Source organism: Neophocaena asiaeorientalis, unplaced genomic scaffold, assembly GCF_003031525.2.
Source record: "Neophocaena asiaeorientalis asiaeorientalis breed wild unplaced genomic scaffold, Neophocaena_asiaeorientalis_V1.1 scaffold45, whole genome shotgun sequence".
Taxonomy (NCBI): domain Eukaryota; kingdom Metazoa; phylum Chordata; class Mammalia; order Artiodactyla; family Phocoenidae; genus Neophocaena; species Neophocaena asiaeorientalis.
The window spans coordinates 1,593,009-1,610,842 of NW_020174642.1; the positions used below are offsets into that span (position 1 = coordinate 1,593,009).

At 40.9% G+C, this 17,834-nt stretch overlaps 2 protein-coding genes across 2 annotated transcripts in view; both read right to left on the minus strand.

Moving 5' to 3' along the window:
- The window catches only part of SYNJ1 (synaptojanin 1), an 89,568-nt gene extending 84,300 nt beyond the window's left edge, over positions 1-5,268 (minus strand). Inside the window, 2 exon segments of the mRNA XM_024758327.1 lie at positions 3,318-3,463; positions 4,524-5,268. Coding sequence (XP_024614095.1) covers positions 3,318-3,463; positions 4,524-5,044 — 667 coding nt within the window. The 5' untranslated portion in view covers positions 5,045-5,268.
- A 6,130-nt stretch (positions 5,269-11,398) lies between these two features.
- PAXBP1 (PAX3 and PAX7 binding protein 1) overlaps positions 11,399-17,834 on the minus strand; it is a 35,480-nt gene continuing 29,044 nt past the window's right edge. The window contains exons 17-18 of the mRNA XM_024758198.1: positions 16,987-17,141; positions 11,399-14,267 (exon numbers count right to left, since the gene is read on the minus strand). Of these exons, the coding sequence (XP_024613966.1) occupies positions 14,150-14,267; positions 16,987-17,141 (273 nt within the window). The 3' untranslated portion in view covers positions 11,399-14,149. The remainder of the gene's footprint in view (positions 14,268-16,986; positions 17,142-17,834) is intronic.

Below are 17,834 nucleotides of genomic sequence, written 5' to 3' on the forward strand. Positions count from 1 at the left end.
GAACTAAGCACTAGGGATACAAAGATTACTGAGACCTGGGCCTTTTCCTCAAGGAGTAAAGCATCCAGATGCAGAAACCTGAACACAGTTCCACGTGCTGTGAAAAGCACTAGACTAAAAGTGCTATGGGAACACCAGCACTTGGTTCAGGCTGAGGGTTTCAAGGAAACTCATTACGGACCCCACAGTAGACAGTAACAGCACTGAAATTCTGGAAACATGGTTATTTTGGATAGCGTCTGCGAGCCAAAAAAGTTATGCCATAATCTATCATAGAAAGGCCTATATAAACCATGCTCAGAAATGGTCATCCCAATCTAATTATATCAGAATTTCTGTGGGGCTGGAGCCCAGGCATCAGTATTTGTAAAAACCTTCCCAGGGAATTATAATGTGCACACAGGGCTGAAAATCACTGATTCATTGATTGATTAAGTCATAGCATCATGACTGATTAAGTCATAGCATCATGACTGATTTAACATCTTTATCAACATTAAGACAGAATTCTAAGGCTTGATTAATTAGTGGATACTTGGGTCCTAAGAGGACCCATGAGCTGAGTTTATTTTCACTTGCACCCTATTTTTTAATATGTGCTAATAATAGGAAAAATGACATTTCACATTGGTTATCTCATGACACTTCTGGCCTAAGCCAAGAAAATTAAGTGACTGTCAGTCCTTAACGATATGTATTGCCTAAGATGTCTAATTGTTTAAACTTTAAACCCAGGCAACTGAAGCCTGTAGAAGTCACAAACTTTGGGTACGTGAAACTGAGTCCTGCTAGGGTCACTCTCACCATGTACATTCAAGAAAAACACCCGCACACAAGCATGTAGAGAACAACAAAAGCAGCATATAAAAAGCATTCATCTTGTGATACAGACTAAGTTCCACAAAATGAAGGGAAGGAAGAGACAAGAGTGAGCTGGAGGGGCAGATTCTCATTAAGGAAGAAGACTCAAGCTGGAACTGACAGGCTTCGACTGGAAAGGCAGAAAAAAGCATTCTAGCAGTCTTGGAGGAAGAGGGACAGCATGATGACGGTTGGAAAAAGCACGCTACTTTGGGAGAGCACTGAGGAAACACCAGTCTCCCTTAAAGGAGATCAACACTGAACCAACAGGGTGGCACCAAATGATGGCAGGCCTTGATTGACAGGCTGAGAAGTCTGAACTTAATCTTATTGAAAAATAGGGTTACATTTGGGTTTAATATCAAAAATGATTTTAGGAGATTCTTCTGGTAGATTAATATGCAAGATGCATCGAAATTCAAAGGTCTGAGATTGGTGAAGATAAACAGAACACCTCAGTACTTTACAAGCACAGCCCCCTGAATACAACAGGCACTGACAAAATGTGAAGGTTTGAAAAATGAACATTCTACAGCACAAAAAATACACACCTTGGTATCATTCTGACCTGAATGTCAAATTAATTTTACATGTCAAGTAAGTTATAAAAAGGTCTGTTAGCTCTTAAATATTAATGTTTTAAATACGAAAGTTTACAGTAGAAAAGCTACTGACATAGAAAAGCTAATTAGTAGAAAAGCTAATGACATACCCAAGAGATCATATATCCATTTATGCTAGCTTTACGGAGAGAGGCAACATTCACAGTTTTTTTCTCCTGAAAAGAATTACTTATATAGTCTAAATCTAATGAAAATAAAAAGAGTTAATAAATAGTTAAGACAATGTTTTTAAGATTCTTTTCCTTAAAATGAATGTTAATGCCAAAATGGATGGTTTGGGAAGTTGTTTTGTTTTTTTAAACCATTATTTGGCATAAAAGAGAGGACTGCTGGAGGTTTGGAAGTAGGATTATCCTTAAGCTTCCTGACCTTGGAGTAAAGTATAGCAATAACCCTAATAACTATAGGTAATACAAACTTTGTAGCTGAAAATTTGACTTCTCATCATTACCAGTAATCACAATTAGAGAAACATTTAGAATTTAGACAAATTAGGAAATCACCAAAACACACAAGCAGCTGAAAAGGGTTTCACATGCTAAAACAAACCTTTGCCCCCCACAGATAGTTTTATCTAGATAGAATTCATCAGTATAAGAGTAATATTTGTAGTATGAAGAAACATGCTTTACAAAATTAATATTGTAGCAAGTAACATTTTAGTTGATTTAAGCATAAATAACAATGTATCAGTAAATGAATTAAGTCTGCCTGAATATAACCCATATTACTAACACTTGTTTCTTAGAACACATACAGCCTCTTCCTGTTCACTCAAACCATGTTACCACATGTACCAAAAAATACGTATTTCTTATACATTGTTCTCTGCTTAAGACTTTTCATTATGTCACTATCCTTTTCCCCAATCAGGATAAAATTTTGCTATTTCAGAGTATTAAGATCAATCAGGTTTAACTGATACTAATATTCTGTACGTTAGTATTCTGTATGCAGAGATTAGGGCCTCCTGCCCTTCACTACTGAATATGGAGAAAGTTTAACAGTTCAAAATATTTAGGGGCTTACAGTTGTAAGTATGCCTTTCAAATGGATTTTTAATTTTTAAAAATATGACCAATAACTAAACTGATCCTACACAGCAAAAGCATAATACAGAACAAGTCGTTACCACTAGAGAGCCTCTGACAACAGTCACATTTGAAATAATCCTAAATTGAGGTTACCAGACGAAATCTTATATTAGCAAGTGTAATGTTCAAATTAATCTTTTTCGTTTTAATTTCATCCATCTGCCCACAAAATAACCCAAGCCTTACTAATCTACTATTTTTCTTGTGGTGCAGTAGTCCTTTTCTTTAAAATAAACTATCAGAGTAGTTTCTTAAACAATATGAAATCAATCACCTACCTTACATGAAATTTTGAAGGTTGTTTACAATCCTCTTAATGAAAATGTAAGCACCTCACCATAAAATCCTCCAACAATATTAAATAAATACTCTTATAGTCCATTACTAAAACTGACCTATAAGAAATGCTGTTCATTACAGCCAAAATGTCAAGCAAGCCATCTTACAGGTTTATGTGATATGCTATACACTGCAACGATAATTTTTTGGAAAGAAAGATTTACTTTGAGAAGCGGCAGAAGAACCCAAGAAAGCAAAAATCTGTACCAAAACCTGCATCTTCCCCAGCCCCAACAAAAACCTGCAGTGGGGGAAGAAAAGAAAATAAAAGTTTTAAAGAAAATAAGGTCTGGTTAAAAGGAAATAAAAGCATATCAGAGTCTTCTTTAAAAAATGGTTGAAGCTGAATTATTTCAAGCAAAACAGACCCTGATCAGCTGGGCTGTGAGAGATGACTTACAGAGCACAGCTACAGCCCCAGACTCGAACATGAGACATTCTTCCTTATGCCTAGTTTCCACTATGAGGCTGAAAGGTGGAGGATCCAATTTGTGATAGATCCGAAATCCTTTGCTGAACGCCATTCTCCTTTCTTCCGAGGCAGCCCTGTGAAAACCAAGCAAAGCAAAGCAAATGAAGCTAATGTTTCCTTCTGCAGCAAAGGACTGCAAGGCATCCAGAAGTCCCTCCCTGCCAGGTTTTGATGGGGGGTGGGGTGGTAAAAAAAAAAAAAGGCGGGGGAAGCTTGGGGAGAGAATGGTTGATTCCAAAAGATAAGTCGTCACTTAATTTTACCGAAAAGCAAGAGGAAAAGCTGCCAATTCTCACAGCAAGGCAAGACAGGGTTTTATCACTCCAAGTCCATGAACGGTTTGGTGAAGATGAGTTTCCCCTTTACTTAATGTTTACCAAAAGGAAACATTTTGAGCGTATTTCGCTCGGAGTTGTTTATCAGCTTCCTGCTTCAGAATTTGTCAACTACGTTGAAAGGGAAACGATTCGGAAACTTCAAGACGATCCTCTGCGGGGCAAGAAGAGGTAGGTGCGAAGGAAGGTTAACAAGGCTGATTCAAAGCGCCTTAGGGGGCGAGAGAAGGGGAAAGGATTATCCGACACAACGGGCTCTCCCGGGGGCGGCGGTGAAGGGCAAGAGCAGCGGTACAGGCTACCGCCGCCTCCAGCCCAGCGCCAGGGCACCGCCGGCTGAGGGTTCCGCAGGCAGCAGCCAGTGGATATGAATGGCCACCCGGGAAGAGTCACGAGTCGGGACACGGACCGGACCGAGGCTCCTCGGGGTTTCCCGGCTGTCGACCGCCCGGAGAGCGGCTCCTTCCCAGGGGGACAGAAGTGCGGAGCAGCCCGATCCCTCCATTATACGCCAGAAGAGATGACCAGGCGCCCAAACTGACTCGGTGCCTTTCCCGCGGGCAGGCTGACAGCCGCTGTCACCTCTGCTCCCCGCCCGACGCGGCGCCCCGCACAACCGGTGGTCTCCCAACCACCCCGCCTGCCCTCCAGTACCTGGCTGCCCGCGGTCGCCGCTCACCGCTCCCGCCCAGGCTGCGGAGGTGGAGACTGCTTCAGGAAGCGCCGGCCCGCGCGCCCCGCAGCCGGTGCGTCTGGCCGCTGCCGCTCCCCGCCCCCCCCCACCAGCCGGCCGGCTCACCTCTTCCTCCGGCTCCTCCTCCTCCTTCTTCCGCAGCCGCCGCCACCGCCGCCACAGCCGCCCGAAGCGTCACTTCCGCTCCAGCAGGCCCATCTCTTCCGCATGGCGCAGCGGCCGGGGGCGGAAGGCCCGCCCCTCGCGGGGAAGGGCGGGGCTTCGGGGGGAGGTCCCGCCCCCTCTGGGATGCCCTGCTGGCCAGGTAACCGTGAGCTGCCCGCCGCCTCCACGCGCAGCGACCTTCTCCTCGGGCGGCGTGTTCCCCAAGCTGCAGCTGCAGGTCCCACCGCTGAGGATGCTGGGAGAGGGAGAATGCGGCCTCCCCGGGCCCCTCGCGTGGGCTTTTCAGAGCTTACCAACCACGGGGAGGGACTCAGGGGAAAAGCTTTGGGGGCCGGGTATTGATAGGTGCCCAAGAAGGGTATCAGGACCACCCCCTGCCTCCCCCGCCTAACTGGCTTGGGGGGAGGCTTCGGGACAGTCAGCACGCTGGGCAACAGGGCAGCGCCTGAAGAGCTGTCCATGGTGTCTCACTGCGAACAGCGCAGAGTTCTTATTCTGAGCGTCTGGGTAGGTAGCAGGAAGAAGAACTAATGGCTGCTTTGGAACAACTCTGTTCGCTGCCTTTTCTTCTGGTGTGCTCTGGAGCCCTCAGGAGCACTATTAAAAAAGGGTGCTCGTAAAATGTATATCTCAGAAATAACTAAATTTCCTTGTCAATTGCATTATTATGAACTTTCATCAACTCTTTAACCGTGGTCATTTTTAAGTCTTTTGTCATTTACAGACAGTTCTGGGTGTACTCTGATGCTTTTGCAAATATGTTCCTATAAAAGGGTTTCATCTTCAAGGAATTCATGGAAAAGACTCTGACAAGTACAGATTTCTGGTAACTGACCATACTGCTGAACTGAATGAATAAGCATTTTCAGAGCTCTAATGGAAAACTGATGAATTCATAAAAGTTTTAACAAAAGATCAAGATGAAAAAATAATTAATTACATGGGACTGAGTGAACTGATAAGGATGATTATAATTCTCGTGACTTTCTGTTTGAATTAAAAAAAAAATCCCACAAGGACTCAGAGGCAAAAAATATACAAATCAATTTTCACTGCAAAGTAAAGGAGCTGTTACAGTGGAGGATTCCTGGACTGAATGTCAATATTATGACAGTATGAGTGTGTTTCGTGTTTGGTAATTGCAACATTGTTGCTTTTGTTGTGGTCATCCATTTACAATGCTTGGTGTCAGTTTATTTATCTCTTGTAAAAATAAAATACAGTGTGTGTGTGTGTGTGTGTGTGTGTGTGGAAAAAAAAAAAAAAGAGTGCTCAGCTGTATGTACGGTGGAGTGGAAAGTTCCAAGTCAGGATCTCCAGACTCCAGCACGGCTGTACGCAGGCCGAGGCAGCTATGGTCGGCACTGAATGGCGAGTAGCTCCTGCCGTCCGTGTTATCTCATAACTAAAGACATCTTATCCTTTCATCCTATCCTCATTTTTCAATAAATCATTTTTCCTGGTTAATATCAGTGTGTCCCACGGACTTCTCATTCCGTTTCCACTTAATAGACCTAAATGTGGGAATGAAGTCAAAACCCAGAGGGTCAAAAGGAATTGAAAACCTGAAGAACTCAGCACCCCGGGAAACTGTTTCCTCTTGCCTTTGCTCTTTCTTTGCTTCTTCCCCTTCTTGCTTTTATTAACAGCAAAAGCAGAATTTAAATCTAGCGTGTTGCACAAGATCATTTCCCCCTCCAGGCCCTGTCATGTGGCTTGATTTAACATTTCTTCATCCATTTTAGAGAAGCTGGACCCACCCTGGTTTCAGGATACTAAAGTAGCTATAGTTCATTAGAAAAGAAACCACTTCCTTTATAGAAGGAGATATGCAGAAACACAGGTTTAGTTCTGAGAACTGGAGGGGATTTCTCTCATTTAATATGTACTATCTCCTTAGAAAAACTGTTTTGCTCTTGGTAGTGGTTACTAACAGCAGCCTCAGAATTAAACTCATTAAGATACTCTACTGGTCCTTGCTTGCTCCCCGCCGCCCCCCGCCAGAAGAACCCACTTCAATTGGAGGTTGCACTGGACAGAGAAAAATGAAATGGGAGTGGGTGAGAATGGATTTTTTCTTATTTGCCTTTTCAGGTATAATACTTGTATAGCCCCAAAGGAATACCAGACAGATATGCACCAGAAAAACACATGTAAGGTTATGGCTCCAGAAGATGTGTTGATGTTATTGAGGATGTTGCTTGGAAGTTGCTTTTTATGACAACTGAGACACAGAAAAGTTAACTTGTTGAAAATTACTCAGTTTGAAGTGAAGTTGGGACCACAAACCAAACTTGCCCACAGCAAAACTTCCAGTGCAACTGTGTCTGCGTGCGGCTGCTCTAGGAACCTCTCCTTTCTCAGAGTGGGAAATATCTGTGCTAGGCCCTTTTAGAAGTAGATGTTCTGCCTACTCCTGGTTTCTTTCGATTTTTGAACTAAGGCAATTTAGGTCAATGTTTCTTGGTTCTTGGTCTGAATTGCTGCTTTTCTTTAAGTTAAACTGGACTCATTAGTAGAGCTGTCAGTAGAAGGCCACAGCTTTACCAAACCCTTTCTTTTTTTTTTTTTTTTTTTGGTAATGGTTGGATTTTATTTTATTTTATACAGCAGGTTCTTATTAGTTATCTATTTTATACATATTAGTGTGTATGTATCAATCCTAATCTCCCAATTCATACCACCACCATCACCCACCCCCGCTTTCCCTCCTTGGTGTCCTTACGTAAGTTTGTTCTCTACATCTGTGTCTCTATTTCTGCCTTGCAGACCGGTTCATCTGTACCATTTTTCAAGATTACACATATATGCGTTAATATACGATATTTGTTTTTCTCTTTCTGACTTACTTCTGTATGACAGTCTCTAGGTCCATCCACATTTCTGCAAATGATCCAATTTCATTCCTTTTTATGGCTGAGTAATATTCCATTGTATATATGTACATCTTCTTTATCCATTCATCTGTCGATGGACACTTAGGCTGCTTCCATGACCTGGCTATTGTAAATAGTGCTGCAATGAACATTGCAGTGCATGTGTCTTTTTGAATTATGGTTTTCTCTGGCCAAACCCTTTCAAAATAGATCACTGTAGTCATGAAACAAGCACATGATCAGGGTTTAAAAACATAAGGGCCATTTTATTAGTGACTTTTAAAAACTTTATTTCTTCTTTTTCTTGTCTCTCTTTCTTATTTATACTTATTACAGCACATGAAAATAGCTGGACAAATTGTCACCAAATTTGAAGTGTCTTTGGGCTTGGCTGACTTAAAATACAAGTTAGGTGGTATACACAAACTTCTTAGTGAGGTCCTAAGGGCCTACAGAGATGGGCTGACACCATCTTGAACCTTGAAAATGAGCAATGAGGAGCTTCCCTGGTGGCGCAGTGGTTGGGAGTCCCCCTGCCGATGCAGGGGACGCGGGTTCGTGCCCCGGTCCAGGAAGATCCCATGTGCCGCGGAGCAGCTGGGCCCGTGAGCCGTGGCCGCTGGGCCTGCGCGTCCGGAGCCTGTGCTCCGCAACGGGAGAGGCCACAGCAGTGAGAGGCCCGCATACCGCAAAAAAAAAAAAAAAAAAAGAGCAATGAAGCCTGTGGTGGGATGAAAAATACCACCTCCAAAAGATATCCACATCCTAATCCCTAGAACATGTGAATATTAATTTACAGGGAAAACAAGTCTGTAGATACGATTGAGTTAAGAATTTTGAAATCATTTTGGATTATCTGGGTAGGCCCTAAATGCAATCACAAATGTACTTATGAGACAGCAGAGGGAGATTACACACACACACACACACACACACACACACACACAGAGGCAGCGTGAAGACAGAGGTAGAGACTGCAGCAACGTGGCCACTAGCCAACTGATGTCATCAGCTACCAAAAGCTGGAAGAGGGCAGGAAGGATTCTTCCCTAGAGCCTTAGAAGGGAGCATAGCGCTGCCAATACCTTCATTTCGAATCTCTGGAATCCAGAACTGTGAGGAATGAATTTCTGCTGTTTTAAACTACCCAGTTTGTGGTAATTTGTTACAGCATCCGTAGACAATCAGTAAAACAGCCCAATAGGTGTTTCAGATAACAGCTCCAATAGCTTCGATGAATTGAAGGCAAACATGATTTTTAGGGACTTCCCTGGTGGCCCAGTGGTTAAGACTCCGTGCTTCCACTGCATGGGGCATGGGTTTGATCACTAGCGGGGAAACTGAGAACCCGCATGCCGCAAAAAAACAAAGAAACAAAAACATGATTTTTAAATGTTGGGTTTTGACCAAATTATTTCTCCTACGGACAATTCCCTGTATCAGGTTGAAACATGTATTTGCCGTTTCTTTAGGTCAAAAACACTTATGTCATCGGTAAATGATGGGATTTATTAATTTAGAAATGAATATCCCAATGACAAAAAGTATACCATATGTTACAAGGCTATGAATTTTGACAGATTCACCATGTAAATTAGTAATAGGGCCTACTTTTCCTGGATTTCCTTATCAAAAAATACTAGAAAGCATTTGATAATTTGGGGAATGTTTACAGCCTGATTCAGTTATCTTTAATAGCTTTTTTTCAGGTTACACAGACTAGAGCTAACCTTCATATCAGGATCTGCAGAGACCTATTATACAGGCAGGGATGACTCCTTGTTAAAGAGAAAATGGTGGTCTTGAGAGGCAACACAACAGTAGGTTACAAACAGCGTTAGCTGTTTGCTTTGAATAAGTTCATAGTAAAGGACAAGATTTTAAACTGGTAAAATAGAAATTTTGTCAGTCAAAAATATAGTAAGTTTGAGAGCAGAATCATTGTGAGAATAAAACAAACAAAAACTTCAAAGACTGAAAAATTGCTCACACATACCAGAGTTAAGAAAATTGCAACTGGAGCAAACAAGGAACTTGTATGTGACAAAAATAGTTTTCATTTGGAAAAAGAAACCAAGTCAAGAGAGCTAGGATGGTTTTAGTGACACACAAGGATCCTTGTGGAAATCAAAGGACCAGAGCCATAACAGGGCTTGGCCTTCCTGAGATCAGGGCTGCAGGATGTTCACTCTTCAACATGGCTCTTGGTCCCTAAGCAGCAGGCACCTCTGGAATTTCAACATCTAAAGGTACATGTAAAAGGTAAGCTTTCATGGTCAAAGTGCTTTTGTAAAGTAGCTTAAAATGGTTTCTGCAGGATTTGTCAAATTTTTATCATTTACCATGTATTTTGAATCATCAAGCATGGGGTATAAGGTACATTTTCCTAAAGATCTTTCTTTTTAAGATTTATTTTATTGAAGTATAGTTTATTTACAATGTGTTAATTTCTGCTGTACAGCAAAGTGATTCAGTTATACACATATATACATTCTTTTTCATATTTTTTCCATTATGGTTTATCACAGGATATTGGGTATAGTTCCCTGTGCTATATAGTAGGACCTTGTTGTTTATCCTTTCTATATAAATAATGGTTTACATCTGCTAAACCCTAACTTCCAATCCACCCATCCCCCCGAACTTGGCAACTACAAGTCTATGTTCTCCATGTCTGTGAGTCTGTTTCTGTCTCATAGATAAGTTCATTTGTGTTGTATTTTAGACTCCACCTATGTGATATCATATGGTATTTGTCTTTCTCTTTCTGACTTACTTCACTGCTATGAACACTGGGGTGCATGTATCTTTTTCAATTAGAGTTTTGTCCAGATCTATGCCCAGGAGTGGGATTGCTGGATCACATGGCAACTCTATTTTTAGTGTTTTGAGGAACCTCCATACTGTTTTCCATAATGGCTGCACCAATTTACATTCCCACCAACAGTGTAGATGGGTTCCCTTCCCTCTACACTTTCTCCAGCACTTGTTATGTGTCGATTTTTTTAATGATGGCCATTCTGACCAGTTTAAGGTAGTACCTCATTGTAGTTTTGATTTGCATTTCTCTAATAATTAGCGATGTTAAGCATCTATTCATGTGCCCGTTGGCCATTTGTATGTCTTCTTTGGAGAAATGTCTATTTAGGCCTTCTGCCTATTTTTCAATTGGGTTGTTATTTTTGTTGAGTTGTATGAGCTGTTTGTGTATTTTGGAAATTAAGCCCTTGTCAGTCGCATCATTTGCAAATATTTTCTCCCAGTTCGTAGGTTGTCTTTTCATTTTATGGCTTACTTTGCTGCACAAAAACTTGTAAGTCTGATTTGGTTTCATTTGTTTATTTTTGCTTTTATTTCTATTGCCTTGGGAGATTAACCTAAGAAAACATTGGTATGATTTATGTCAGAGAATGTTTTGTCTACGCTCTCTTTTAGGAGTTTGATGGTGTCATGTCTTACATCTAAGTCTCATTTTCCTAAAGATCTTTTAAAGTAAGAGCCCGTGAACTGGTGGACCACAATATACATTCTGAGAAACTCTGTGCTAGGCATTCTCATTGTACAGGATGACTCTAACGTCTGAGCCTCTGCTAGAGTTAGCACCGACAGGGCTGGGAGGAAGCCAGTACAAATTATCGGGGCCCGGAGGTCCAGAAGCAGACCATGGGCCAGTCAACACTGCCTATCAATACCAATTCCATATAACAATTTTTAGCCTGTCTGTCTTTGCTGGGAAAACTGTAGTCACTCTCAACAGCTGTGAACCTAACACCCATAGATAGTTTAATTGTTCTCATTTTCATTTACTTGACACCACAGACCAGAGTGTTCTTTGCCATAATCAGGGAATGGCAACACTCCCTTTACTATGTGGATGTTACAATGTTAGAAATTAGAAGAGTTACCGTAACCGTAAAGAACCACTACAATGTAGCAACCGACGTTTTCATATTGTATTTTGCAGCTCTAAAACATTTGACCATTTTTAGGAGGATTTCATGATTTCAAGGGAAATTAGCATTTAAAACAGAATTAGGCATTCGTCCACACTCACTGAACTATACATGTTTACAGAGGGTAAACTTTACAGTTTATAACTCATACCTCAATAAACCTGTCTTTAAAACAATTAGGGAACTCTACATTTTAGTATATTCTCATGAGGAAGGTACTTGCTTGAAGACTTGTGAAATTCTTGGCCAGTTCTGCGTGATGAGGTTATCACTGCAGACAACCGTGGTTCAAATCAAATGAAGCCCTCTGGGAGATGATGTGAAACCTAACTGTTTTCCTATGAGATTAGGAAGCCGGTGTGGTAGACGTGAAATAGTGCCTTAGATTTTCTACAACAATCTGGTTGTACAGGCCATGCTCCCCATGAACTGCTGTCCACCAATTACTGAGCATGGTGGGGTCCAAAGGCAGGCCAGCTCCTGGAGACATGAAGCTCCTCAGAATCGTAACTTTGTATTGAGGGCCCTGTCAGCCTTGCTGGAACTTTCTTTGAACTGCACTGATGTCTGACACCTTCTTTAATTCCTTCCTTGCCTCACGCCCTCTCAGCACTAAGGCTCTCCCAGCCTCCTCCCGCCTCCTCTCCTTTGCCCCTCATTGTCATTCCCTGCCCCAAATCTCTTGTATCAATATACCTAACGCCATCTCAGAGACTGCTCCCCAGATGACCTGAACTAACGCACCGGGGGATTTATCGTCCCCCCTCCTTACTTTGGCTGAGGGTTGCTCCCAGGGACATTAGGCAGTGGACACTCCAGCCCGTAGCACAGGCCAAGAGAAAGCCCTCAGGCAGAGCTGCAGGTCTATGCGGGATACCATGGCATCAATAAGGATATGGGTCACCATCCTCACCTGGTAGAACAGCAGTTACAGTTCCTTATGCCTATGGTTTACGTTGTCTCAATAAAATAACTTTCCTTTTCAAAAATCTTCCTCGTCTATTTTGGAAGTATTTTGGAAGACTGCGCCAAAAGAAAAAACTGCAAAGACAAAACCTCAGCTTTATTAAAATGTCACCCTCTGAATTTATCTTTTGACAATTTCCTTCCTAAGAAAGAATGTCCTTTAGCTATTTCAGGAATAAAAAGCTTTGGGTTGTGAAACGAAAACCACTTGTTTTATGCACAGTTCTATGCTAAATTCACCTGACATCAAGGTCCTAGTGTGGTGTTCAAACTCATTCCTAAAACAGCCTGATGGATGTCACATGATGAAAAATCTGAGTTTACTTCAAGAGTCCTTAAATGCAGATATAGGAAAAGTAATCGGTTCAATGCATTTGGAAACACAAATTTAAGGAACAAATGATATGCATGTCATATATATATGCGAGTCTATACGTTTTAGTCCATTTAAGTTGAGAATAAGTGTTCTATTTTAATTCTATTTAGTAGGCCACTTTCTCCAGAATGAATTCATCCAGAATCAATCTGTAGGGTAAGCAATGATCCCACAATAAAGATAAAATTGACAGAGCAATTAGAGTGCATGACACTGTTCTAAATATTATTTGACTTGACCAAGGGTACACATGCTAATAGTCTCAGTTAGTCATTTGAAATGCTCCAACTAAAATTAGTCGCCGGCCAAATATAACAAAGGTTCTATTTAAAAATTAATTTAATGCTTGGCTAAAGCTTAATTACATATATAATTATCAAACAATAGTCCTTAATTTCCAAAAAGTTCCTCTTTTGAAAATCACAGAATCAGAAAGCATAAACTTTAAAACAAGTTCTCTGAGTATTTACAGCATGGTATAAACATTACAGAAGACCATGGATATTAAACTGCTTGGGTGTAGCTGATCAGCAAGGCGTGTTCTTTACTGCATATCATAACTCACATATGTGAGATTTAAAATATAATGCTAGATTACTAAAATCCAAATGCATGTATCTTTTTAAGCTGGTCAGGGAGTAAAATCATGAGTGAGACAGGAGGGTCAGCCCCAAACCATGCATTAGGTTGTGGATCTATTATTTCCAAAAATGAAACTTCTATGTTCTTTTCAAAAACCTATGTTGCATATATTTATTTAGAGCTCACATTAAACGTACAGTTGACTGTAATGCTAATTCAAGGAAGAAAAGTTCACCATTCACCAATGACTAAGTCCACACTCAACTCTCAATTTTAAGGCAGCACAGCTACGGTGATAGCAACTGCTAACCAAAAGGTGACGAATACTTAGTCACTTGCCAGCCCTTTTGTTGCAACAGTGTAGTAATTTCCCTAAGACAATTTGCTACTGGATAATTTTCTGCCGTTAAAAGGCTTACTCTGTAGAAAAACACCACAAATTTCCAGTGTGAAAGTAACTCCATGGTGGTATAAATATATATATATATATGCATAATTATACAATATACACTGTGCACATTGTTTACAGAGAACAATTAGCTGAGGGGGTTAATTTAAATGACCATATAAAATACTTCTGTAAACAAAGTATGACAGGCAGTAAGGAAACCATTCACAGACTTCCTAGAAATAATCTGAATTCATTTCATTCTGAAGAAATCGCATTTAAAGACACAGTATTGAATATTAATAATGTTCTTTGTATTAAAACAAGAGTCAATATTTTACAGTTTAAGAAACTTTACATATATACAAAATGTTTACATTGGGAATGGTATTAGAACAAATAGGCTTCTCTTCAGTCTCACAGACCTATTTCCCTTCGATCAAAGACTTAAATTCTTTCACGTTGTGCTCACTTGCAACAGACATAGCGTGATCCAGAGCTCGAACACTTGCAAGGAGTTTTACTATCTGTTTTATGTTTTCCCTAAAGGAGAAAAAAGGAAACACGGATCAGCAGGTTACAGCATGTGGAAAAAAACATGTTTAAAAAAAAAACCTGCCCATGTTTAAATACCCAGAAACAGAGGACCCATTTTCAAAACTAAAAACACCCCAAAATCTCATTCAGATCCATGATTTTCATTAATACCGAGAAAGGAGAGAAAGCACTCTATTGCCTAACTTAACTACTTCAGAGCTCTGCCTTCCATTCCTTCCCAAACCAGAGTCCTAGCTCTCCTAGGGTACACCTGGAACACAAATTATATTCGTGGGTATTCATGACCAATCCATCAAGATCCAGAGTAATTTCCACTCCTCCAAAATTCACTAATAAAGTATAACCTGGCTTTTTTTTTTTTGCGGTACGCGGGCCTCTCACTGTTGTGGCCTCTCCCACTGCGGAGCACAGGATCCGGATGCGCAGGCTCAGCGGCCATGGCTCACGGGCCTGGCCGCTCCGTGGTATGTGGGATCCTCCAGGACCAGGGCACGAACCCGTGTTCCCTGCATCGGCAGGCGGACTCTCAACCACTGCGCCACCAGGGAAGCCCAACCTGGCTTCTTTTATCACCCAGCTAGAAGTCATTTTCAGTAATCCTCAAATTTTAGCATACATCAGGATTACCTAGAAGAGTGCTAAAACACAGATCACCAGGCCCCACCTTCAGAATTCTGTTCAGTAGGTCTGGAGCGGGGCCTGAGAATTTGCATTTCTAACAAAGCTCCCAGGTGATGCTGCCAGGAACTACTTTTAACATTTACAGTAGTTTGAACCACTTGTGAGAAACAACACACAATGTGACATTATTAGCTGTCTCTTCCCTACAGAATTGTAGTAAGCACCTTTTAGGGAAGGATTCTAATTTTTAAGAGTTTGTGACTCACACTCATAAAGTGGAACCTACTTTATGTGCACTGCACACAGCAGGTGCTTAAACAGCTGCTGAAATCCTTTTCCCTAGAAAAGTAAATAGTGTTTGTTGATATTTACCCCCAAACAAAAGCACTGTTACATATATAAATCAAATTTTAAAGTGAAGTGAATAGGATTTATCTCGTAAAAAACAACACATTGAGAAGAAATATTAGTGCCAATAAATAACAACCAACAGCAAAATGACATGTTATGGATGAAATAAAAATATAAACCAGGGAATTCCCTGGTGGTCCAGAGGTTAGCACTCCAAGCTCTCACTGCCAAGGGCCTGGGTTCGATCACTGGTCGGGGAACTAAACCCCACAAGCCACACAGTGTGGCCACAAAAAAAAAACCCCAAAATCACCTGGCAAAGATTTTTTTTAACCACTGAAGTATTTACTATCTACTTTGCCTTTAATTTTATTATAAAAGATAGCAAATTTTCTCTCAAGAAAATAAGGTTCTTTTTCCTGGAAGGGGAACAGGGGAAAAGAAAAAGATTTTGTTAGGGGGTATGACTAATGGTGTGATCAAAATGAAAATAAAACTCTGACATTAGGAAGAATATATGAATTGAAACTTTAAAAAATAAAATTCGTCTTTGGGAATTCCTTGGTGGTCCAGTGGTTAGGACTCGGCGCTTTCACTGTGGTAGGCCTGGGTTCAATCCCTGGTCTGGGAACTAAGATCCCACAAGCCATGCAGTGTGGCCAAAAAATAAAACAAAAAAAAAAAAAACGAAAAACAAAACAAAAATTCTTCCAAATGGTGGTGGTACTGGTTGTTATTATTACTATTACTTACTTTTTATGCTAGAGATCTACCCCCAAATTCCATGAACACCCAAGACAGTGTACTGAAAAAGGGGTAATGGTTTGTTTGTTCATTCCTTCCTTGAAACCTTGATAAAAAATATGTATAAGCTGCTCCCCATAAATCATGAGTGATGACTTAGTCTATGATATGGATATAGAAAAACTCAACATAGAGCACAAACATCTCAAAGTTGAGATATAACCTTCAATATACTTTGGGTTTCAGTGGCTATCTTTTCTAGGGTTTATATCTGTAAAATGAACCTCCAAAGACCAAGATCCATGACATTCTAAGAGCCTGAGATTTCCCCAATTATTCAAGGGGGGGAGACAGAAAAAGCAATGATTCACTTACCAGAAATCTTCCCGTAATATCTTCATAAATAAAATATTGAAAAAAGATTAGGTAAAAGTTGCAAAAATGAAAAAACTAATGTGTATTTTTGGTAGGTTTATCAATACTAAGTCAATGTTTACAATTTAAAGTAAAATATAGGGCTTCCCTGGTGGCACAGTGATTAAGAGTCTGCCTGCCAACGCAGGGGACATGGGTTCAAGCCCTGGTCCGGGAAGATCCCACAGGCCGCAGGAGCAACTAAGGCTGTGCGTGCGCCGCAACTACTGAGCCTGCGCTCAAGAGCCTGCGAGCCACAACTACTGAAGCCCATGTGCCTCGAGCCTGTGCTCTGCAACAAGGGAAGCCACCACAATGAGAAGCCTGCGCACCGCCACGAAGAGTAGCTGCTGCTCTCTGCAACTAGAGAAAGGCCGTGCGCAACAACAAAGACCCAGAGCAGCCAAAACTAAATAAATTAATTAACTTTAAAAAAAAGAAGGAAAAGAATCAAAATAAAATAAAAATTAAAGTAAAATATAACCATGTCTCTACCGAAAACATTTTAATAATACTAAACCTAACAACTAAAGACTCTAGATCACTGTTTCATTCAATAATTACAAATAATTACCTTGCATTTCTTTTTTCCACATCAGAGCACCCGATACTGTTTCTGTAAATTGTATCTGCTAAGTGTACAAGGTATCGACAGAAGTTTTCTAACTGAGAAATAGTTCTTTCTCCTTTCAGATTCATGAACCACTGCTTGGGGAAACAACTGATCACCTATGAAGAAGAAAGATGTAAACAGTTAAAACAAAAATAAATTAAAGCATCTAAAAGCTGAGTCTAGATAATGCGTATAACGTATTTAACTAGAAGACTTGCTATTGAGCAACATATAACTAATTACTTAGAAGGGATATTCTTTTAAACCTGATTTTCTACATAAACTATACAAATACACCTAGATATACCCTAATTTTAAACTTCAATATATAGACACTCAAAGCAAAAGATAATTTCTCCAATATTTAAGTAAATTAGGGACATAAAATTGATAACCAATTGCTTCATTTTCCAGTCTTCCAGAAAGCCCTAAAGGAACTGAACTGTCCTTTGATCAGCAGCTTTTGATGTAAAAACATGTATAGCATAAGTACCAAACTGCAGCCTCTCCCCATGCCAAACAGTTCAGTAAGTAGGCATCCTTGCTGGCAGTAGGAGCCGTGCTGGCCCAGAGGAGTGAAGAGAGCATCACATCGGAGGGGCAGCCTAGGGCAAGAGCCCAAGCAGGACGTGAACAGGGCATGGTGGCAACCTGGCACGGGGTACCAAAACCCGAGCAAGGGGAGGCTGTTTCCCACCCGGGAGAAAGCAGCCAGTGGGTAGAGACAGCTCCCCACCAAAGAACCCAGGGATGCTTGGAGAAACAACTGATTCCAGAGCTGGGCCAAGCAGGTACAAGATAAGCCTGGA